The 24,958-nt window shown below is 38.1% G+C and overlaps 1 protein-coding gene and 1 pseudogene across 4 annotated transcripts in view; both read right to left on the bottom strand.

Annotated features, from left to right (window-relative positions):
• Positions 1-24,958, bottom strand: part of LAMA2 (laminin subunit alpha 2) — a 599,838-nt gene that overhangs the window by 109,250 nt on the left and 465,630 nt on the right. For all 4 annotated transcript variants that reach the window (XM_087865477.1, XM_087865478.1, XM_045805578.2 and 1 more), the window contains 6 exons: positions 16,480-16,591; positions 10,963-11,125; positions 9,429-9,639; positions 2,474-2,590; positions 1,611-1,774; positions 181-319 (listed from right to left, as the gene is read on the bottom strand). In XM_087865477.1, the coding sequence (XP_087721603.1) occupies positions 181-319; positions 1,611-1,774; positions 2,474-2,590; positions 9,429-9,639; positions 10,963-11,125; positions 16,480-16,591 (906 nt within the window). The remainder of the gene's footprint in view (positions 1-180; positions 320-1,610; positions 1,775-2,473; positions 2,591-9,428; positions 9,640-10,962; positions 11,126-16,479; positions 16,592-24,958) is intronic.
• LOC123797601 (lysine-specific demethylase RAD23B pseudogene) lies at positions 19,602-22,273 on the bottom strand (annotated as a pseudogene).

Genomic DNA, 24,958 nt, shown 5'->3' with positions numbered 1-24,958 from the left:
CAGCATACTGGAAGTTTATTTTGGATGTGATTTAAAAGGAGCCTTTGAAAATAATTCAAAATAAATATTCTAGCTTACTGGGATTTTCCTGAGCTCATTTAAATTTGAGAAATTTCCTTTAGGTACTTATTCCAAAAGATTGGCCTGCGTTCTTAGCACATAACACTATTCAGCTCTTACCAGTTTTGTAGCTTCGTGCGCAAGACCTTTAGCTTCTTGGGCAATTTTCTCAGCTTCATCAATAGAGTCCTTAATGTGGCTGTAAGCATTGAAGGCCGCAGTGGCATTGAAGGAGATGTTTTTAGCCTCGTCAAGGATTCTGTTGGGATCAACCCCAAAAAGGAACATCAGAGCAGTTGGTACTCAAATGAAGAACATTCTACTTATAACAAATATGGCTTCCAAAGGATCACAGCCAAGATCATCATGATTCCAAGTCATAATGAGGTAGCTACTTATTGTATTATAGTTTTCAATTTAAACTCATATTCCTAAATAATTCGGCTATGAAATATTACCAACATATTTTTAAATACCCACAGTGTCCTTCAAAAATTTCTGCAACCACACGCACCATGCAACCGTGAGCAGTGAGATGGTCCTTTGGGTCATTCGTGAAGCATGCTATGTTTCAGAGCACTTGCACCCTATTACTGGAATGGATTGCACAAAATCTCTTTAGGGGAGGTGTACTGCTCAGATGAAGAAAAATGAATCTCAGTACGTTAAATAGCTTGTCTCAGGTGACATGACCAACATATCCCTAATTAGGAACCTGGAGCCTGCATCTGTGGACTTCTAGTTTACATGCTAAATTGGCAAAAGTTTACCATAAAATGAACTGTGCATGAATTGTGCTCAGGGTCTTCAAACATTAATATTCTCCTTTGTATCAATGATATCAAGTCCTGGAACAGAACCTTACATATGTTATATATTAAATAACAGATCTGAGGCAATTATTCTTGGGGCTTATAGGACCGGTATTTATTATGACAATCCCAAAATTGTAGGGGAAGCCTACCAGTTATACCTAGAATGTTATTTATAGGTTAAACACACTTTGCCACTTGACCCTCCCTCCTCTGACCCATATAAGAGTGCCAGCTATAGGGAGCTGTTATTTTACAGGGGAATATGTAGTGTCTCCCTGGATTCTGAAAGAGAAAAAAAAGACTTAAAGGCTATCTATGGGGCCACATTTTCAAAAGCCACTCTTAACAATAAATAGTTTTGATTTCATTAAAAATAAAAAGCTAGAATCTGAAGCAGAATGTGTGTTTATACATTATTATTTAAAATGCTAATAAAGCAACCGCTGTGCTCTCCAATAAAGAATAGAAAATATTTTTTCTTAGTGTAGCCTAGGGCTGTGTTCATTCCCTACCAAGCCGTATTTGAATCCACTTTTAACTCAGACTTTTGATGCTGATTCAGTGGAACTTTGCCCAGACCCTCCTAATTAGGCTCTTCCACAGAAAGGCCATGGAGCTCGTATGCTCATAATTAGAGAAATCAAGATTTAAAAGAGATTCTCTACCACTTCTGCTAGTCACAACTTTTGGACAAGCATCAAGACACACAGACATTTCCAACAACAAATGACATACCCATCAAGGACAGCAGATGAGTCATTCAACTGAGCCGCATGGCTCTCAGCCTGGGACACCTTCTCAGCAAGCTTCCTGTCCTTTATTTCCTGGGCAAGGTCATCGATTTTATCTTTAAGCTCTTCAGACATGGGTGGCAATTTAGTTTGAATGTCTTCAACATACTGATATGTAAGAAGAGAGGGCATTTTAAGTAAGTGAATCCAAGTCTCCTCTCAGTTACTAATTTCTCTAGGAGATATAATTACACACTTACTTTTTTATGAAACTTCAATTTTACTAATATAGCAAAAAGAGAATACAGAATAAAAGCTGTTATTTAACGAGAGAGATTAGGAAATATATGGAGCCAATTTACACCAAGAAGAACCTAACTATCTTTTTCGAAGAAAATGCTTCTTTGTAGGTATAAATGCATAAATGATAGTCATTAGGATTTTTTAGACCATATGTGTTTCTATTGCCATACAGTACAGTGTCTACTGCATTACACACTATATTCAAAGTCTGCTTATAGGTTTACATTTCTCTTTTAACCAATGTTATATAAATATTGAGGCGGATTTTAAGAACTATCCTGGGAACAAGATATGCCCTTCATCACTGTGGGAAAAAAAAATGCAAGTTTATAGGAGTGTTGTGAGAACTCTCACACAGACACTCATGTCTGTTGGGAGAACAATGTGAAGTTTTAACTGTTGCCAAGAGCTCAGCAGTCACAATGGAATCAAGCAGAAACGATCTGACACCCACAAGAAAAAAAAAATTAGTATTTGCTTATGTTACTGAGATTTTTCACTGTTTCCCACCTATGAAAGCCTATGCCATTATTATTTTAACTTTGGCTTTTATGAAATACTCACATCTATGACTGAGTTGATTTCACCTGCAAGACGGTTGGCTTCATCAAGTATGTCACTGCCTTCTTTTAAAGTGTTCTCAGTTTGTTGCTTGCCACGTTCAATAGCTTCCTTCTTTTTCTGTAGTACAATATGAACAAAACATCAAAATGCCCTTTGGACGAAACCCTATCCAGCCCGGTATTCCTTTCCGACTTCCTTGAGCTGCCTGAACACAGGCTTTGCAAACAAGACATGCCGTGTTGACGATGAGGCTGGATGAGAATGATAAACTACCTGGCCGGTCCTTCAAGTGTTGTTTTATTTAAATGCCTATCTAGGTACTTTCTTCCTCCCAATGTGAAAGTCATCCAAGAGAAGAAAAGTTATGTGATGTTAGCTGAGGAATTAAGAACTCTTTTTGAAGCAAGATGGACACCCATCTTAAACTCAAGTGTAAGTGTTGAATATGTATTCCTGAGCATGTGGTAGTGCCCTGAATTACACTGGAACTAGACGTTACATCCCAGATTCGAGGTCCAAATGAGTGTTTTCTGAGCATAAACATAGGCAGATGTAGTCTAGGGGAGTTCTGTAAAAATTGGAAGAAGTGAGATTTTTAAGGGAACTCAGGGGAAGTGCTTTTCAAAAAAAGAGAAATGAACACATGGAAGAATAAACTTAATGGACTGTTCCATAAAAAGAGAGCAAGCTCTAATTCTTCCTTGATGCTGAGCTTGTCTCAAAACTACATGGGACTCACTCCTAGCCTAGAAGGGTAAAATTGACGAGAGAGAAATATTGTTATCTTTCTATTTGGAGTGTACCTTTGCCTCTTTTTTCCTTGATACATCCCACTCATTCTCCCAGTAAGTTGTGGATTTAATGGCACCCATTTTAAAACTCTGCCATTTATGTTTTGATATAGATAATAATGCTAGTTTTATAGTCATTTATATCTCAAGAAGTGCCAGGTCGTTTATAGGCTTTTCTCATCAAATTCTGCACTAACTGGACAGGTCCTGTGTTTATCACCTTTTCAAAGAATAAGAAACTGAATAAATGATTTGCTCAAGGTCACACTAACTATGCAGTTAAGGACTGGGCCCTGGTCTACCTACTGTTAAAGCCTGGGTCTTGAGCTGTGAAAGCACGGTCTCTGCTCTTATGGAAATCACTTGTCTTATTTGCGCTGGGATAGCACTGATTTCATACCCTTCTTTCCCTGTCTCTTCACCAACCACCTCAATGGGCTGCGAGCACACACCTCTCAGTCCTGCCTGTGACCCTCCGTGGTTGCAGTTCCCTCCCACATGGGCCCTCCTCCAGTCCATTGCCATCTTTGCTCCTCCATGCTCTGTTCCTGGTCGCTTCTCTGACCATCTCTCTAAAACAGCAGTCATCCTCATCCCAAATATTTTCTACATGCCATGGTACAGTGATTACAAACTGGAGGCAGGCACTAGCCTGCCTGGGTTGGGATCCCAGCTCTGCCCACTCACAAGCTATGAAAAACTGGGGCAAGTATTTAGCCTCATGCAAAATGCTTAGTCTCTCACTTCTCAAAATGTGGTCCACTGACCAGCAGCAGCAGGACCTGGAAGGGTATTAGAAATAAACGATCTCACTGCCTTTTCAAGAACTACCAACTCAGCATCTACATTTTAACACAAACCCCAGGTGATACACACAGTAAAATTTGAAAAGAACTGGCTTAGAACACAGCCTAGCACGCAGTAAACATGATGTAATTGCCAACTTATAATTACTTTATTTTGTCTTGGCACTCATTTATCTGAATTCTGTTCTATAAGATGGCCACAAACTACAGAAACATAAATAATGTTATTTTATTTTTTGTATAGATTGAGCCACCTCGTTTGCGTCTTCTCACGGTTGCTAAAAGCACTGTTACTTAATGAAAATCAGTGATACCAGTTCATCGTAAGATGCATGTACAGTACAGGGACCAGTGGAAATGCAAGGCCTATTGAACTGTCCCTAACTGATGAAGCATAACATACTGAATACACCATGTAATATCACTGAACACGTCACTTATGATGCAGCTCTAGACTTTATGTCCACAGTATATACTTACTTATTGGTCTAGTGACTGTCTCCCTCACTATAATATAAACGTCATAAAGACAGTCTTTATATATCACTGTACCTTCAGGACCTAGAAACGTTTCCTCCATAAACATTTTTGAATGCATAAATGAAATTCGAGTCCATTCCTGGGATTTGCATCGGGGACACTTGAATCATTCAGCTAGTCCGATCACTGGCTAATTCAGAGCAAGTTCTGCTATGTCAGTCTTATTCATGGACAGCACAGGTAGGGGTAGTCTTGGTGTTGCTGATTACAAGTTGCACCTTATCTTCCAAGGGTTTGACATTCTTTTCCATACTACCAATTTTAGCCCCTAGCTTTTATATGAATTGATTTAAAGTCATGCCATATTCTGACATTCAATAATCTTTTCAACCTGACTTGTTTGTATTCATGAATCAAATTAATTTAAAATGCTGTGCCAATGGGAGGGAGAGAATATTTCCATGTGTATGTTAGGTGAAGAGCTATATCCATTCTCATTTCAAGTAAGTAGTGAAAGAATCTTTGCAAAAGCTCTATTTGAGTCACTTTAGGGAAACAATTGTTATGCAAAGGTCAAAATGTGTTCTTTATCATACTAAAGCAGAAATGATAATCCAGAGATTAGGGAGATTTCAGAGGTGGCTAATTTTCAAATTAGTCTCTAATGGAAACGAGCTTTGAGACAAGGAGAGATGAATATCTGGAGCTCCCAAATATTAATAAAAGTATTGATGTAACGTTCATTTGGTTTTGCTTTATGGCACGTTATTCGCTGGAAAAAAATTCTGTGCTATCTTTGTGCCTGACACTGTACTTGGTCTTGAAGATACACTGGACAGGAAAGAAGTGTTCCTCATGGCCTGTGTGGAGGAGGGAGTAAATGAATAAGTAAATTAATGTAATAATATTTTTAACATAATTCTGAGTGTCACAAAAGTAAATAGAGGAAATGGATAGAGAATGATGTAGGATAAAAAGTACCTAAGGGAGAAAGCGGCAAGCATTCAAGGAACAAAAAGGGGGCCCATGTATAAAGGGAATTCTTCTCCCAAAGTACACCATAAGCATAACTATTCAGTGATTCCACTTGAAGACCAAAATTGATTACCTTTCTACCTTTACCTTCTAGTTAGATCTTAATTCATTCCAGAGCTCTTTAAATTTAAAACCTTTTTGGGTGGGGTGGACGGCTTAAGAACTCGCAGCAGCTTATTTTCCTGCCTGTCTAGCAACTAACTACTTTTCTTCGAATCCTTCCTTTTGCAACCTTCTAATGGTCAATTTGGGGACTGACTATTCAGTATATGCTTCCTCACAAAATTGAATGGCTCGCATTCTCCAGGGCCACCAGGCATATAGTCCCCTCTGCTTTCTCTCCATCACTGGAAGTGCCTCTGAGCCCGTGCCTCTCCAGAAGGCTGCATTCAAAGACTTCTATGATCTAGCTCCAAATGCTATTTCCAGAGCCATCTTCTGCTACACAGTTCCGGAGTTGGGCAAATTTATGGCTCTCTTTGACATTTTGTAAGATCACCTCTTCCTTGCAGAGCTCTGCATCTGCGCTCATGCGACACCATCATTTCTCTCAGTCTCTGCTATGATGTCACCATTTTCGTGACTCTTTTGTGGATGCTCCTAGCCCATATTAATCACAGTGTTATGCATTGTGAAAGGTTAAACTGCCTCAATTGTAAGGTCTATGAGGCCAGGGATCATTCCTATTCATCTCAAGCACCCTGGTTACCAACAGCATCTTGCTGTGAAAGGTGTCCGACAGACACTTAATATTACCACTGCCTACTTTCCTAGCCTTATACCACACTATTTCCTAACACAAAACTAATTCTCCAGTTTATATGAACCACTCACAAATTTCCCAAAATGTAACGTTAATTCATGACTCCAATATTTCAATTGTTAATGATAGTTTTCAGTATAAGATCCAAATTCCCTAACTTGATCTCGAATGCACTTGGTCTTTCATTCCTCAAGTTCTGGACCTTGTCTGTCTTCTCTGGCTCTCTATCCCCCATTCGTTTCCATGCAGTCTTCATTCTAGTCCTATCAAACCACTGAATTTTCCCCCAAGTATCTTACATTTTCTTTTTTCCCCTTCATGTCTTTGCACATGGTTTTCCCTATTTCTGGGCTGTTCCTCCTTTTCTACTTTGACTAACTAGTGCTTGTCATTCAGGACTCAGCACACTTACCACGTCCTCTGTGAAGCCCTCCTTAACCCAGGTGATTTAGATGACCTTCTTTTACTTAGCTCCATGATAATTACTGCAGAGTATAGAGAGTAACTTACTTATGTGTACCTCCCACAAAATACAAGTCACTTGAAGTCATCAGAGATGGTGTTTTATTCTTCAAATCACTGGTTCTCAAACTTAAGTCTACATCTGAATCACTGGAGGGATTTTTAAAACACAAGTTGCTGGGCTCCACTCCCAGTCTCTGAGTTGACAGGTTTGGGGTAGGGCTCAAGAATTTACATTTTTAGCAATTTCTAGTTGATGTTCATGTTGCTGTTCTAAGGACCCATAAGGATCAGTCTTTAATATAATAAATTTTTGTGTTAAGCATATTTCTTGAACTTAGTAGTGTTTTTATTTTTTTAAAGACATGCTTATCTCCTTAAAATAAATAACATTTGAGTTGGATCTTAATTATAACACCATCTTTGGGAACATAGGCACAATGCAGTTATCTATTTCAAATCCACTGTATCCATTTGCTTGAATAAGCAGCTGTATCAGTTGTTTTCAAACCAGTTTGTACATCGGATTAACCTAGGGAGAGTTTTAGAATATGAACCCTGGGCTACAGCCCAGACTAACCAACTGACACTCTGGGTGGGAGCTCAGAGAACCCATCTTTGAACAAATCCTTTGGGTAATTCTCAGTTAGCTGGTCTAGCAGGAACCTTTGTAAGCAACCTAATCAGCCCGGGCAATCTTAAGTAAACTGTGCCTGACTCCTGTTAATTTAGTCAGTTTATCTATTTACTCCAGTAAGTTTTTAACAAGCCTTTAGTTAAGCATGACACATAAAATGAAAATACAGAAAGGACCACCTAGAATCGCAATGCTGACTACATAAGCTCCAGGCATCTCTAGGGGCGCCCAAGAATGATGGCTCCTGGTTTTAAACATCACTAAAAGGAAGGAGTAGCTGAAAGGACCATTTACTGCACCACTATAACTCTTCTTGAAATACTTCCCAAATGCTTATTATGCTTTCCACACAGGTAATTTTAATTTCTTAAACTGTTGCCATAAAATGGAGAGGTGCACCTCTGGGTAAGTTACACCACTGGGGTGTCACCGAGCAGGATGAATCAAGCCGGTGCTGGGGATATGACAGTAGTCCAGCATCCTGCCTCACTAGATGGTACTTTTTCTTTAATATTTCCAGCATGTCAGTAGACTCCAAATTGGCTAAGATTAGATACCTCGGTTAAGAAAAAAGTGAGCCTCCTCAATCTTCCATCAAAATGACAGGGATAAATCCCAGGAGAGGGACTAGAAATGGATAGTTTAAAAAAATTAACTCATTCGGACACCTGGGTGGTGCAATCGGTTGAGCATCTGTCTTTGGCTCAGGTCGTGATCCCAGGGTCCTGGGATCGAGCCCTACAGCAGGCTCCCTGCTCAGTGCAGAGTCTGCTTCTTCCTCTCCCTCTGCACACCCGACCCTGTTCGTGCTCACTCTCTCTTGCTCTTTGCCTCAAATAAATAATTAAAATCTTAAAAAAATAACTCATCCTCTTACTTTTTAATCTAAAGGAAAATGGAAAGAAATGAGTAGATGAAAAGAAATCCAGATTTGTTCTATTCAACTGCCATTCCACAAACATTTTTGAAAGCATAATATACGCCAGAGAGTGTTCATTTATAGTTGAAGGTGAGAGGATACCCTAGAAGAGATAGAGGTCTCCTGCTGTTTTCAGATCTGTTGGGGTTAAATACTTTGAAAACAGCAAAGGTAGGTTTGTTTCTGGGGATATATTATTGCTGTTGTTTAAATACCAAATACAGGTTGTACTGTCATATGTGCTCAATTTACTCTTAGGAAAAGTGCCCAATTTGCCATGTCAAATATTAAGGAAAGAAAGAAAGGAAGGGAAGGAGGAAAGAAGAGAAAAAGGAAGGGATGGAGGGAGGGGAGGGAGGAAAAGAAGGAAGAATCTGTTTTAGTTCAAGCCTCATCAGCTGTCTAAAAAAGGCAGAAGCTGCCCATCATTTCTTGGGGAGAGAATTATCTCTTGTCTGTGAGGAAAAAGAGGGAAATAACTCAGACTTGATCTCTTTTAAAATATCATTTGCATAGAACACGTTGCAAAGAAAAAGAGAACCAAAATCTTACCAAGCACTGGACTCTCAATGTACCAGATTCCATTAGGGAATAGTTGGTACTTCTGCGATCTATGGAAGCTAGATGTCTAAGCAATGGTGCATGGGTTACAAAATCATATGAGGTCAGTACTAGGAGATACCTTGGATGTGCTCTAGTATAATGCACTCATTGAGTAGTTTGAAGACTGAGACTTAGAGACTTCAGTTGCCTTGTCCAAGATGTATTTCTAGAAAGTGACACAGTTGTCATTAAGATCAAGGCCCCATTGTATCACACAGTCCTCAGAATCTTCAATATTTTATCTAAATTTTATTTGATTCTATGGCAATGATCATTGATTTTTTTTTTTTAAACATCATTTCCTGTTCTACTTTTTAGCAGTCTCCTTTCAGAGTTGTTCTTGATTTGGGTAAATGGGCATCAACTTGACTTATCCAGCCATGTTCAATCCCCACCCCTCTACCCCATCCCCCCATCCCCCCATCTCTACAGATTCAGATGAAAATCCCTATGACTTACCTCCAAAGCAGTCATGTTTTTTTGGTTTGCTGCAGATAAGCGATTAACCTCTCTGATTTTCTCCATGGCTTCTCTCAACAAGTCCCAAGCATCATCAACTTTGTTTTTGTAGCCTGCCAATATCTCCTGGAGACCCTTCTCCATTTCCTCGTTTTTCCCTCGGGACTCACCAAATAACTTCTTTACCTTCTTCAGAAGGCCTTCTGCAGCTCTGCAAGCAGCCCAGCCCAAAAACAGACAATAAGCCCTTGTCACTGCCTCCTGGTTTATTGGTATTAAACTGTGTTACAAAGAGATGCTAGCATTCAAAGAATGGACAAATAAGATAATATTTAAAGCAGACTGACTATGTACTAAGTCGAAATGAAAACGGATACATGAAAAGTGGCAAGGCCATTTATAATTAATACTAAAGCACAAAAATATACACATTTAAAATGAATTAGCAATACAGCATTTTCAATTGGAAAGAGTCACGTTATTCTCATAATCTGACTGATGAAATAAATTTTGATTCACTTCACATACCAAAAAAAACCAAAAAAAACACAAAAAAAGCCCCCTGATTGGCCATAGTGCCGTATTTTCTGTTACTTTGAATATAAGGTATGAACGCGGATATATTTGGTTAGAAATTGTGAACAGAACTGTTACTGACGTGCTAATACAATATCAGGATGTCGATCTACTTTGCTTTTTTCTCTCAGCTGAGTGATCTGGGAGTTTCCTGGGTTTAACTTAATGGTTTTCCTAAAGTGATAATATTCTGAGCCTTTAAAAAAGACAAAACACTTGGGAAACAGTACTTCTCAAATTAACAGGCATCATAACCCCCTGGAGTGTTTGTCAAAACAGATTGCCGGGCCCCATCCCCAAATCTCTGGATTCGGTAGGTCTGGGGTGGGGTTTAATAATTTGTGTGTCTAACAAGTTCTCAGGTGGTGCTGATACTGTTCATGTAGTATGGATTATTTAAGTATTAATAAGACCATCACTTTGAAGTTAGCTGACTATAAATGTAAACATGTATTTTTTTTATTGAATGTATGGTCACAGAGTTCATTTGCATTAGTAAAATCATAATTCCTATTTCCACCCTCAAATTTTCAGCCCTAATTTCAAAGTATTAGGCATTTATTATCGGATGACTCTTCTATTCAGCATTTCCTAAAATGACAAAATGCACAGACAGAATGGACTGCTAAATTCATAACTTTATTTATCCAGAGATATTTTCATTAAAACAACAACAAAAAACTATTGATGGTTTAGAAGTGCCAAATACAGGCAATTAATAAGGCAAGTCCATTAGCCCAATTATGAAAGGGACAGCACCAGAAAAGATCATTTATTTCATTATCTAAATACAGGCAAAAACATGCTTTTAATCCATTTTAGAGCAAGATAAATAATAACTAAGTGAAAAATAAATAAAGTATCACACTCAAAGTGTGATGAAAATTTTAGAAAACTGTAAACAATCATTTGGAAAGCTCAGTGTATCAAATGAAAAAATAATAAAGCATCTACTCACACTAACTCGTCTTCAGCAACTTCCTTTTGTTTATCTAGATTTTTCCTCCTCAGTTCTGTCATCATCTGATCAATCTCTTTCTGAAGCCCTTGCAAATTTCTCTCAAAGGCCTTGTCGGGAGTTCCTAGAGTTTCATTTAGTCTTACAGCTTTTTCATTTACAGCTGCAGGGGGTAAGACAAATTTTGTAAATTAGTAAACAGAAGTGCCACATGCAAAAACGGCACCAAGCATCTGCTCTTCCCCACGATCTCCAAATGAAATGTAGTTTGCCATGGGTGTTCCTGCTGGGAATAGAAAGGTAGTTAATAACAATCCATAACAAACAGGGAAAGGTGACATATTTCTCCAATTATATTTCTTTTGGGGGGCAGAGTAATTAAAGTATGGTGTTCCTATCTCACAAGGAAAAAAAATGCAAATAAAGAAATGGCCCAAACCTTCCTCATGTAAGAGGTAAACAATGAGACATGAAGCATTACCACTCAGAAGATAAAAACACAAGGTCTGCGCTGATGCTAAGACACAATCGTATTCGGTCAATTTGAAAATACCGAGTATAGAAAAACTCTCAGTGATGAGATCTCTGAAAACAAACCTGCCCTTGCACTTCCACACAGCTCTGTGTTCTTTTGTTCAAAGGGACGAGGGAGGAAGCACTGGTCTTGAGACGAGGGTTATAGATTAGGGCTCAAAGCTACCTTCTAGCAATAACATCCATTGTAAGAGTCTGTGTTTATTATGCATTAAATAAAGTTTCAAACTGTGCTCTTCAGAATTTTAGAATTCTCTAGGTGCTTCAGGTATTCTACAAATGATGTCTATTCTGTCAAGTATCTATTTTATAGGTTAGTGTTCTGGGCAAGATTTCATTTGAAAAAAGAATTCTATGTCAAATGAAAGTTTGAAAAACTGGTGAGTTGAAACATTTATGCAGTTCTACCATTAGTTTTAGGCCAAATTCTCCTCAAGTGTGTTTTGTGGCACATTGACTTAACAAGTTGAAGGGAGATGTTTTCTCAAACTCTTGTGTGCCAAACCCTTATTTCTGTAATATCACCTGTGAACATCCCTAGAATGAAGCTCTGGGTTGGCTAAGAGACATTTTCTACTAGTCAATGCTATATCCTAAGATGTCTTTAGGACATAAAGAATCCTGAAAATTCACTACTTTCTCAGAGAAACTTTTCTGGCTGGCACTGGTTGGAGCTGTTGCAAGGGTAGTATTCCAGGTTCCTGTAGCCAGTGCACACCGGCCAAACACAGCCGCCATAAAGGGTGTGACATGTGGGTTAGTCCAGTGGTTCTGAAATGTGGTCCCCAAACAAGCAGCATCAGTCTCACCTGGGAACTTATCAGAAATGGAGATTCTCAGGCCCTACCCCAGCCCTACTGACCTAAAAATTCTGGTGGTAGGGGACCAGAAATCCGTGGTTTAACAAGCCCTCTAGGGGCTTCTGCTGCATGTTAGAGTTTGAAAATCATGGTTTAGCAGAAGGAATTGGGTATCAATCTTTAATTTTACCCTTTCCAAAATGCATCTTTTGAATTTTTTCATGATTAAGGTATTTGGTTAGAAAGTTGCTGCCATCAAGCACTTATTCCGACAGACATAATCTAATCTGCAGAACAATTTGAATCAGCTGTTTTAAAGCACAAATATGGCCATTCCCAGCCCTGTGGTAGAAATTATTGCTCAGGTGCCATATTCTGAGAAGTTATTGAGGGTGACTCTTTCTTGGTCAACTACTTAATAGTCATACTTTGACAGACAGCAAAGAACCTTCTCAAGACCCCACCACTACTGTTGCTAAGCTATCACCTAGGCTGCACTGAGTTTGTTAAAGAACCACAGTGACCGTGGACTAACTGGAAAGCTCTTTGATCCAGCAGACTTTGTAAGAACTATGGCAGAATGCCCATGATTAAAATGTAAGGTTTATACTTCTTAGATATCAGGAAAGGCAGTAGATTTGGCCTTCCCTATGGTACCTCTCCTTCTTTGGTCTGAGTGCCTGTCTATCCGTATGTTGATTTTAACTAATTGTATTATGTAACTAACCAGTGACCTCAGTTGCAACTTTTCAACTTGCCAAAAGTGTAGATTTTTCTTTTATTAAGTTAATATATAAATGAGCTTTGATTAGAGATATTTTTGAAATTTCATTGAATTTAGGTTCTGGGCCTAGGTGGTTGTAAGGGGGTAGTGTGAGAGAGAGAACCTCACTTGCAGTCTATTCTCGAAAACTAAACTCCTGCAGAGAAGAACTTGCTGAAAAAAGAATGATACGAGAGAGGAAAGGAAAAGAAGAAGATGGCTGTACCTTTTGGAACGTCTGAACCATTTCTTTTAAATGAAAGTAATATGTAAGCAACTAGAAGAAATTAAGGCACACAAAAACGACTTTAGTAAAATGATACAGTTAAAAAAGAAAGCATCATTTTAACAGAAGAGATGTGAATGCTCCACTACTTCTACATATGGAATTCAGAAATTCTCTGAATGTTTTTAAACTAGATGAATGTGTTCTTCAGTCTCTTGGATTCAAAGGAATACACTCTCAGCACTATCAGTTCAGTACATTTGCAACAGAATTGAAAATAATTATAACATTAATATAGCTCTGAAATTTACATATTTATTTCTACTTTATTTCAAGGCAATTTTAAGTAGTTTTGAAATATCTTTAGAGCAAGGTAAAATTAAGAGAAAAGGAGATGGAGTAAAAATAAAAAATAATGTAAATCAGAAGACATTTTAATAGTATCTCAGTAGCCAAGGCATAGCAGGGGATAAAAAAGGGATACATAAGAAGTATACAGTATCTGTAACACACAAATACATTAATTCCTCAGGAGAAACAAAGTTTTTTCAAACTGAACCAAAAAAAATTATATATATATTTATATGTATATAAAAATTTATATATATATATAAATTTATATATAAATTATATAAATATAAAATTATATATATAAATTATATATAAAATATTAAAAAATTTATATATATATATATATATATATTTCCTCTGATGGGTAAATTCATCATGAATGACAAACACTACTGTGACCTGAGAAACAAGAAAGGTGTCTAGCATTTATTAAGTCCTAATATATGTCAGTACATATGTTAATATGAGTTGTTTATATATATATATATATATACACCTACATGTATGTACGTGTGTATATATATATATACACACACATATATATTCACATATATATACACACACATATATATATTCACATATATATATATTCACATATATATTCACATATATACTAACATATATATTCACATATATACACACATATATATACTCACATATATATACACACATATATACACACATATATATACACATACATATATACACATATATATATTTAATCATAAATTCTAATAGTTCATGAAATAGAGTATTTGTGATCTAATCTGGAGTCATAGCAAAGTAGATTATAGGGAGATAAGAATGCCTTAGATTAACAGACTCTGATTATCTACGAAGAGACCATGACTTATAATGGAAGATAGATGGAATATCTTACTTCCCCTATCTAAAACTAAAACTGAACTAGACAAATTCAGGCTAATACATTCACTTTTCCCACAGCAATTTATTGTCATTAATAAAACCTAAAAGTACTGTATTATCCCCAATTGTGTAGTTCTAAGAGAAAAAAAAAATGGGTGTGGATATGTTGTATAACCTACTTAAGGCTTTTGGTGAGTTTCCTTTCTTTTTTGAAAAAATCTCCTGAACTGCCAAGACTTGTAGTACATAGAAGCATCTCAGTCAGGATTTCGCTTACCTCTGACATATTCAAATTTAAACATTCAGGAAATTTTAACAGTTGGATTAGTTTTGCCAAAGTTCTTTTCTTAAGGGCTGTGCGTATCATGTGTGTTATTATTTCCATTACATTTACAAGAAGGGAGCAGTGTCCACATTTCTCCCGGGTACAGGATCACAGCTATCCCACATGGACCTTCCTTTAAATTAGGAAAAAAGCTGTCCTGTCTGGACAGACACAACCAGACTGCCTGACGGATGCACAATTTAGAGAATGAGAGACACCTTTGATGATACATAACCCTTTTCTCTGATGGATGGACTGTGGGCGATGCGCAAAACCTGCCCCCTGCTGGTGCCTTTGTGCGGTGCACAGACTGGGTGGTGGGTACAGTGTAGAGTGAACAGAGCAGTGCTGATGTTGGAGTCTATTGAAAACATGGACCGGCATTTATTCTTATGCATGAGTATTTGATTGAAGTGATTTCAAAATAGGTTTCCAGGATTGGCTGGAAGTAGTGAGTGTTTGAGATTGAGGTAGAAGGAAAAGGAACATTACTGGGGTATTGACCAGTGCCTTCAGGGCCCAAGGCAGAAATTGTTTTACCTGCAATGGGATTTTTTTTTTTTTTTTTTTTTTTTGGTTGGCGGGGAGGGAGTGCTGGGCAGAGAACACTTCAAGTCATATTAATGGAAAATAAAACCGGGGAAAGCACAAAAAACTCCATCTAGCAGAGGATAAACCATAGTGAGTTAATTAAGAATTTTCCGGTAGGTGTAAATTCTGTTTCAGATTCCTGACATGTTTTGTCTCAGATTAAAACTCTGTTGTTTCTTGCAGCGGGGAATCTTTGGGAGTTTCTGTCTCTTCCTGGCTAGTGATTCCTAAGAACTACCTGTCAGGATCTGCCTTGAAGGTTATCTCATGTCCTGATTTATTTGGCTATATTTCCAAGCAAAATATCTAAAACACACAACACTGTGGAACAATGAAAATATTTTACATTTTAAGAAAAAAAACCCAAAGCATTTTTCCTACTTTGTAAACCTGCATGTATGTTTATTGTATAATAATAAATATGTAAGATCAAGATTTTTTTTTAATGTTTTCTTTAAGAGTTCTTAATCTGGGGTTTAGCCCCCAAATGGCTTCCACTTTGATCCTCAGTCAGACTGGTAGATACCAAGCACTAATTCCTAGAGAATTACAGACTAAATGCAGTGAACCTTCTGGCAAGGTAGCAAGTCCAGACTCCAAGCAACAGATGTTCATTAAAAACAACACCAAGTATTTTAAAAGCCATTTTGAGAAACTAAAGTGCTGCTTTAAAGTACTGAGTAGAATGATAAAATTAGCTTTTTAAAAAATTAACCATCTTTTAGTTTTGAATACAAACGATAGCAAAGTATAAGTTTGTTATTTAATCATAATAGCCATTCCTCAAAAATTAAGGCACTCCTAAAGGACTGCATTCAATGTACCATGACCCTGCACTCATAATGACTAATTCAAGGACTGCTGTCCCCCCTTATTTAACACCATAGCTTGTAGATGCTCGGCAGATAATGCCCTTGACTATGCCACCTAAATACTTTTCAAAACCCGACCCTCAGATTGAGAGATGGCATCTCTTACTAGAGAAGTTCCAGAGCTGTGTAATCCCTTTTTCTAGTTTTCTGGTGGGAGACATAATGATTAAATTAAATGATTCTAATACCTTCTGCATCCTGGGCAAGCTCCTTAATGAATTCTCCTAAGGAGTCTGCTCTCCTGTTGGTCCTCTCAGCATCTTGTCCAGTTTGCTCGCCATCTGCTGTCACTTTGGTAGCCTAATGATCCAAATTCAGGAAAAGCATAATTAATTGAGATGATGAAGTTACAGCTAGATAAGCTCCCACTGGCTACATCTGCTTTCAAATATAACTCTGAGCCAAAGGAATCGATGAATTATTGATCAGATATACTGGAAATGACACCCCGTGCTCAAGTATACAATTAAACTTTATTACTTCTTCCATTAAATGGAAATCAGAGCTGTATTTGGTCTTTTTAAAACACTTGCTATATGCAATGACATAGAAGAAGCAATAAAACACAATTATTTTTGAAGTATCTTTGAGGAACAGTTGCCAAAAGTCTTTAATGGATTCTTCAACCTCCACATGTTGCAGTTCGGTCCATATTTTATTTACTGAAAAAGTGTGGAGCGTAGCAATGATCTTTTGAGAAGGCACAGCCGGTCTGTCTCAATAAGCTTGATCTTATAGATGCAGTCGAGATCAATACGTTAATTAAAGAAACAAAGAGGGAGAAATGCTTAGCTACTAAGTAGTGAATGCTTGTTTTTTAACACTCTACAGATGCCAGGAAAACGTTAAAGAAGAATAAAGGCTAACTTTTCCCATATGTCATCACTAGAAAAGACGGCTGTTAATCATAGCACCATACATCCTTATCAACAAAACGAAACAACTCCACCAACAGCTTCACCTCCCAAAGAATATCCCCACGCATCTGCACCTTCATTCACATTGAAGATGCCCCTTGACACAAAGGAACCCACTTAATGTGTTCGTAGTTAAGATATGCTATATTTAGTCAAATAAAAATGGCATATGTAACTTCCAAAGTTTCTTAAAAGGTACTATAAGGTTTAGAGCACCTTGAAACAGGCTTACAGTTCATTTTTCAATGCATGTGCTAATAAACAGGACTTTTTTTTTTTTTTTTTACTAAAAAGATAGGGATAATCTAACTACAGATAATGAATCAAAGAATCACAAACTGCCTTAAAATAATTTGAAAAAGGTCCAAATTGGCAGAGTACTAATAGTCTATAATCCTGTACCAGAGTGTTTGCATTCTAGACATGCCCAGAGATTCTAAAAAAAAAATTTTTTTTTACACATAAGTGGATTTTAGATAGAAATTAAAATAGAACAAAATGTCTGGCCAACACAGAACATGGTAAGAGATGCTATAGAAATTATACTGCATTTTGTGATTTCCCAGGGGGCAGTAAGAGGTTTAATTCATGACCGCTTTCAAGGTTTTACATAAAAGGCAGAAGATAAAGTCCAACTATCATCAACTAACTTCTCAACCTGAGTGTTACCATCACAAATACAAGGACGAAAGGATAAGATCCACTCAAAGTTTTAAAAATCCCTCTTAATAGAGTGCAGTAAATATACAAAATATACCAAAAATATACACCCTTTAGTTGGAGGGTACTAATCAATAGGTCAAGTAACTTCTTATATACACACCACATGCGTATACACATACCTAGAACATTTTAAATGTTACTCTTAAATTACTAAAGTCAGCTGCTTAAGATGTTGGCCTTCTAAACTGTCGTAGATGTTGGTCTAGCCTGGACTCGACCGCACTCTACAGTATCACTTCTATTTCCACATATCACAGACTATGCTAAGGGACTTGATCTACATTACGGTCATTTTCAATATCTTCATTATTAATGTATTACCAGCACTGTATTACCACACAGGAAGTGTACATTATAATTTAAACTTAAAATTTATTTTTTGCTTTATCAGTATCTTATCTATATCACTAAAAGATTACAACTTACATTTTCACACAATGAAGACTACCAACTCTGGCTCATAGCCAAAAGCATCTAATTTTTTAAAATAAATGTATTTTGATATACTGTCTCTTCTAAATACCTGATGATCACAATCCCATCCATTGCCTTTAATTCTTCTTTCTTAATTTATACAACAATGTGTCATCATTCACAAACGTGGTACTGATTATAGGAGCCCTCCAATAGTAAGATCTCATGAATTCTACAGGACCCGTGGTGAGAAACAAGAGTTATCACGAAGACCGTATGCAATCAACCTCCGTGGCTTCTGTTTAGTATGTGAAATACGCCAAACTCTTTCCTTCTCAGGCTCTTCTCAGATCCTGTTGTCTTTGCCCGGGATGAACTTTTCCTCTGTCCTTTCAATGGCTGGATCTTTGTCATCTGTCATCTTCCAGTTTCAGTGTCCCTTCTAGGTGTGGCCATATCTAGGGCACCTCACCAGCTTTCCAGACTTTTCACAGAACATTTTTTTCATAGCACCATGCATTTTAGAATTACTTATGGCTCCTCTATTGCTTACCTCCCTGACTAAAAAGTAAGCTGTAAGAGAGCAGGCACTTGGTCTGTTTTGCTCATTACTTTATATCCAGCTCCTAGTGTGATGCCTGAGAGCAAATATTGAATGAATGTTCAATAAGTGATTAAGCAATTACCTAATGAATCTTGCCAACCTTATTAACATTCTTATTGCCCACCTTTCTATGAATACTTTCAGAAAAGGCATTTGTTTATACTATTGTCTTCTAACTCCTCTCCAATTATCCAGAATAAATCCAGCCTTCAAGAGTCAGTTCCAATTCAATCTTCTCTGTGAAGCCATCCCTGACTATTTTGGCTTATGCCTTCCTTAGATTTTTTTCTCTTTTCTTCTTTCTTTCCTATTAAAATTTTTCTTTTAATATTCCATGAGATATCTTGATGGTATATTTTCCAAAGTACTTTCCTATCTGCATCTTCCAATTCTTCCAAAAGACTTCACCAGTCTAATGCAATAAAAGATTCTGTATTATACTTCTGTACTTCTCTTTTTGAAAGTAATATCATTCTAATGACATCAATGATCATACATTCTTATCTAATAAGGAAAAATATTTACAAACATCAGAAACCCAGTTCTGAAACACTTGCATTAATTCCTAACTGAATTAGCATTTTCTGGCTTTAAAGAAAGGCAGCTGTTTGAACTTGTGACTTGTTGATAAACACATTTCTGCTGAGGGAAGGGGAAGGGAAGGAAAGTGAATGCTGCATTTCTCTGTTGGCCCCAAAGTGCTAAATCTCACAAAGGGATACTTCCAAAGCAAACATGCAAGGGTGATTTTAAAGCTTTTACTGCAATACAACAATGAAGTAAACAATAATTAGACACCTACCATTTTTCCCCCCAAAACAACCTCCCCTCCAAAAAACACAAAGAAACGCAAACAGGAAGATAACGGTCTATTTTTGCAATTTCTCCAATCATGTTAGAAGGATCTCACATTCAATGATCAAAAAATTATCAAGTAGCAATATTTTCATTTTAAGATGTTCCCCTTTCTCCCCCTGCCCAGGTATTTAATTTGAAAGAATGTGCTTTCTTACACATTAATTTTATACTATTTGAAGCAGCAACAATAACTATCAATAATTTGGCATTTCTGTTTATAGTTTCTCCAATTGTTTTTTCAATTTCACAAAGCCCTTATCCAGTGTTGCTCCAAAATGAGGCTGTAGATTCCAAGTAGCAAAGATTCTTTTTTAATTTATTTATTTGAGAGAGAGAGAGAGAGAGAGCAAGCACGAGAGCATATGCGCAGGGGGAGGGGGACTCCCGGCTGAGCCAGATGCGGGGGCTTGATCTCACAACCCCTGAGATCATGATCTCAGCTGAGACCCAGAGTCCGACGCTTACTGAGCCACCCAGGCACCCCACATAACGTTCTAAAATCAACGTTAGGTCAACGAAATGTGAAGCAGGGCATTACACTAAATTTTTGGATTCAGTACACTAAAAAAACAAGTGAAACCTAGGTAAAATTACCCCTTGTTTTATAGAAGAAATAGAGACCTGCAAAATCTGACTTCCGGTTGTACAATATTCTACACACTGTGCTAATTACAGCAGACACGCAAGTACTTATCCTTGCCCTGTATCCCCATCCCCAACTGTCTCCTACCTTATACCAAGTACCTTGCGCACCAGCCCAAGTCGGCCGAGACAATCCAGTGAATGCGTGCAATGATCCGCTGTGAAACATGAGAGAAAAAAGGCCCTTTCCATCTTCATCAAGTTTTGCTGTAGAAGAAAACTGACAGCAAGTTCTCATTCTTCTCACAAGCAAAATATCTTGGTATCACAAGTCCTTCAGGAAATCCTAGTGCCTTTAATCTTTCTACGGCTTCTTAGCCCGGTGCGTTCCTCGAGTGTAGTTCACAGGCGCACTTCGCCTTCTGCGGCCCCGCCACGGCGCCTGCACCCCCTCCTCCTTGACCACCTGCTTCTTGAACTGGTTCATTTAGCACGGGATCAGGTGCTCCTGAGCTTCGCTAATTGGCTGCAGGAGTTGAGAATGTTCTTGACCTCTTGCAGCAGTGCTAGAAGCCCGGAAGGATTTTGCTGCGTCATTTGTCTCATCTGTTGAAACTGAGGCTGATCCGAAGACTCCAGAATTTGTAGGATTGTAGGGTTATGGCAGCTGCAGCCACTGAAGACGAGGAGCCCCCGTCCTAGCGGCTGGGGGAGGGGATCCACAGCCTGACTTTATCTCTGAGATTTCCATAGAAAGAGGCCCCACTGCTCTTGTCAGGGTGGGTGAAACCGGTTCTTAGAGCTGCAATCATCTGCTGGCCCTCATAGCCCACTGACATGATCTCGGTTACCACGTTCTCACAAGACTGCCCTGTGACACGTGCACCTGTTGCGTCTTCAGGAGGGTTTGGCCTAGAAGACTCTCCTGAGGCACTATCCGTTAATGCTGGGCTAGTAGCCACTGGTACTTCTGCTGGCTTTCCTGCGGGGTTTGCTGGTTTCATTGCCCTGGCAGGTGCAGGTGTGGGAGCCGGAGCCGAAGCAGGGGCAGGGGTGGGGCCCCGAGCCACCGCCCACGCCGCGGCAGACGTGAGCGCTGGGTTGCAGCTGGTGTTGGTGCTGTGACGGCTTCAGGTTTTGCCTCCGTAACCACCACAAGGTTTCTTCATCAATTTTATATTCTTTTAGAACAGTATCATCATTGAGGACTTTGACTGAATAAATTAATTTTTGTCCTACTACAGGAAAGACATCTTTCCCCCTTTTCAGATTCAACCTTCTCTTTCAGTGCTTTCATCATCCCCCCAGGGGTCAATGTCAGTCCTGTTGCCGGAGGGTCTACAGGGTAACCTGCTTGGTACCACCGGGCAGCTCTGTGCCGGACCCGCCGGCCACTGGGCAGGACCCTTTCTTATATTTTTAAAAACAACTATCGTTACCACCATTCATGACTATGTTGGGTAATTACTTTGTTAGGGGTTTTGCCGTATCTATCTAATCTCTGTCCTTGGGGCTAAGGCTATGTCTTATTTATTTATTTATTTATTTATTTATTTATTTATTTATTTATTTATTTATTTATTTATTTATTTATTTTTATTCCTCAGAGCGCCAGGCATAGTAGATATTGAGTGATTAGCTGGTATGGTGATAATCAAACCAACTACAAATCCCTTAGAAGTTCCAACACCTGTTGGAGGAAACAAACAAACAAAAATCTCCATGCCTTCCCAGTACCATTCAAACCTGCCTTCTACCAGGTGCTAGGCTTGCCAGTGAATGTGGATGGCTGGGCAGTTTCTGGATATTTTTCAGAGCCTAATGGGAAGCTTGTGCTCAAGAGCTCCAGCTGAGTGCTTAGGAGGAGAGCCAGGCAGGAGACCCCTCAGTCCCAACCACACTGCATTCTTGCCACTGGCCTCATGGTCATTAAAAGCTAACCTGCAATTACACACCAAGTAGCACGCCAGTTCGGGCTGGGTTGGGGCTGGGAGGAGGCAGAACTCTTTAGGGCCAGCATAGGGCTTACTGAGGAAGAAGGCAGCCTTCCCCTGCAGAGAGAAGAGCGACCCCTCTCGGTCGTGCTCCAGAAGAAGAGGAAATGTGAGGTTTCTGGCAAAAAAAGCATTGACTCATGGTATTAGCGCTCTAAAAGATGGGTTACAGAGTCAGGCTCAACCATACTCCGGATTGATATGTGTGTTCAGATGGGCTTGTAATACTTCCTTGTGTCTCATTTACTCTTCCTGCCTTTAAAGATACACAGAGGACATAATCCCTATTTTCATACTGATGAAAATGAAGCTATAGAGAGGTTAAGTGACTTATCTGAACTCATACACACAGGGAATTGGGGGCTAAACACAAATTTTCTGTCTCACAGCTTTATATTTTGTTCGTATCAAGCACTAACTTATATTCCGATAATAACTGGGAAGACTAGGAAAATACATGAAAAAGTTGAGCATTCTGGGTGGGAGGAGGGACGCTGTTGAGCTCAGGTAGTACTTGAAGTGTATCACCTTTAGGTTTTAGTAGATTAACATATTTAAAAATCCATATCAGAACATCATATAGACACATTTTTAAAAGTCATGTCTTATTACACAGTAATTAAGTTGAAGAGTCACCCTTGTCAAAACCACCCATGAGAGACTCCATAAAGGAAGCCTATGACAAATGCACTATCACCTATAGGGAGTGGTGATAGATAGCAGTATCATGGTGAAATTCACGACACTCAGTTTCACCCAGGACAGGCTATTGATAATGTTACAGATGAATGCTAAACACTACATGATAGGAGCTATCTGTCTGATTCAGTTTGGTTCTTCTTGCATTTTATTAAATTACCATTCCATCCCTCAGTCATATTCCCTCTTACTATTATCTTGTCCTTTGAGTATTTGACAAATGTCTTCTCATGTATCCTACTATATCATACAATCTTCCTTTCATTCTCTTTAATTTTCTTATTTTTACATCCTCTTACCTCAGTTCTACAATCTTTCCAGCGTTCTTTTCTAAATGATGCCTTAAGCAGTACCTTGTGTTTCTTTTACTTTTGATTACCTTTTTTTACATTGAAGTTCACTAAACTAGGTATTTTTTCCTTCTATTTTTCTTTTTTGCTTTTTCCTTTATTTTTTTTAGAGTATTTATATTAGGCAGCATGCATTACCATTAGACACGCATTAATTTACTTCTGAACAATGTAGCTGTTACTTTCTTGCTTTAGCTCAAGCAGTTCTCACTGTGCCTCTTGAAATCTGCACATAATTTTCTTGGTTGGATATCACCAGTGTCTTTCATTTTCTGCCTTCTTTACGTTAAAACTAGAATCTAATGGGGCAAGTCTAACTAGTGAATAGACAACATTGCTTAGATGCCATCCACTTTTGCATTTGCAGACTTATATAGCTTCCTGCTAAAATTAAATTTCAGATCTAATCATTTATATGATATTTTCAAGGGTTATCTTCAAAAACTACCAGTTTTGTATATCTAAGTGTCAGTGAAGTACTCCTCAGGCAAGCTATTAGACAACACACAAGGAGAGCGATAGGAAAAAGCCAAGTGGCCCTCTGGAATGGTAATAAGTGAGTTCTATACAACTTCTCCCTAAATATTTCAGGTGTCAGTTTTGAGAGTTCCAAAACAAGCAAATATGATGTGCTTTACATTCTCTCTCTCTTTTTTAAAATATAATAGCAGAAATAAAAAACATTATTGTCAACTTAAACCTCTGAACACTATAAATAAGGTAAACATTACAATATTTTTGGCATCTAAATAATTTAAAAACAGGTTTCATCATTTTAGAAATAATTTTTATCTAAATTTGATTTTAAGTAGGCAGTAAAAGACAATGCAAATAAAGCACGATTTTGATATTTTACATAGTTCAGTCTGTTACACAGCATTCTCACCTTATGGATAAACATTCAGGGGATGCTTATCCAAGGAAGTAAAACAGCCAGCTGAATATAATTATAAATATATGCTGATTTTAGTGTATTTTAGAGACATTAAAAATCACTGCTTATTCTGGGTTTTTCTACCTGTCATCTAGTTGTTCAAATGCTATTTAAATTATTCACAGTTAATTAATTAAGCAAATTACTGAACTCCTGTGTGCATGATATTGTTGATACTGTGGTGAGAAAAAAAAAATTAAAGGACATACCTCCTGACCTTTTGGAGTCTATAGTAGAGTAGAGAAGTACTTGTTGAGTGATCATGAAAATAAATTTGTAATTACAAACCGAAGAAGAAGTATTGTGGGATAAGACAGTTACACAGGAGTCTCTCACACCTAAATTGTCTCTCATAAGGCAGGGTTCCATAAGCTGAGGTTTGAAATGTGAACTAGAATAGACGTTAAGAAGATATAGGAGAAGGTGATTTACTTCAAAGGCTAAAGAAAACCTGTGGAAAGGCTCTGTGGTGGGATGAGGTAACTGAAGGGCAGTATGGCTGGAGTGCAGATGGCCAGAAGCACAGGTGGCCGGAGATGTGGCCAATAAGAGGATTTGAAGCTTTAACCTAAGAGCAATGAGAAGTTGGGAG

The sequence above is a fragment of the Ursus americanus genome, chromosome 11 (genome assembly GCF_024610735.1).
Source record: "Ursus americanus isolate L20-20 chromosome 11, mUrsAme1.1.p, whole genome shotgun sequence".
NCBI lineage: Eukaryota > Metazoa > Chordata > Mammalia > Carnivora > Ursidae > Ursus > Ursus americanus.
This window is presented reverse-complemented; position numbering and strand designations above follow the sequence as displayed.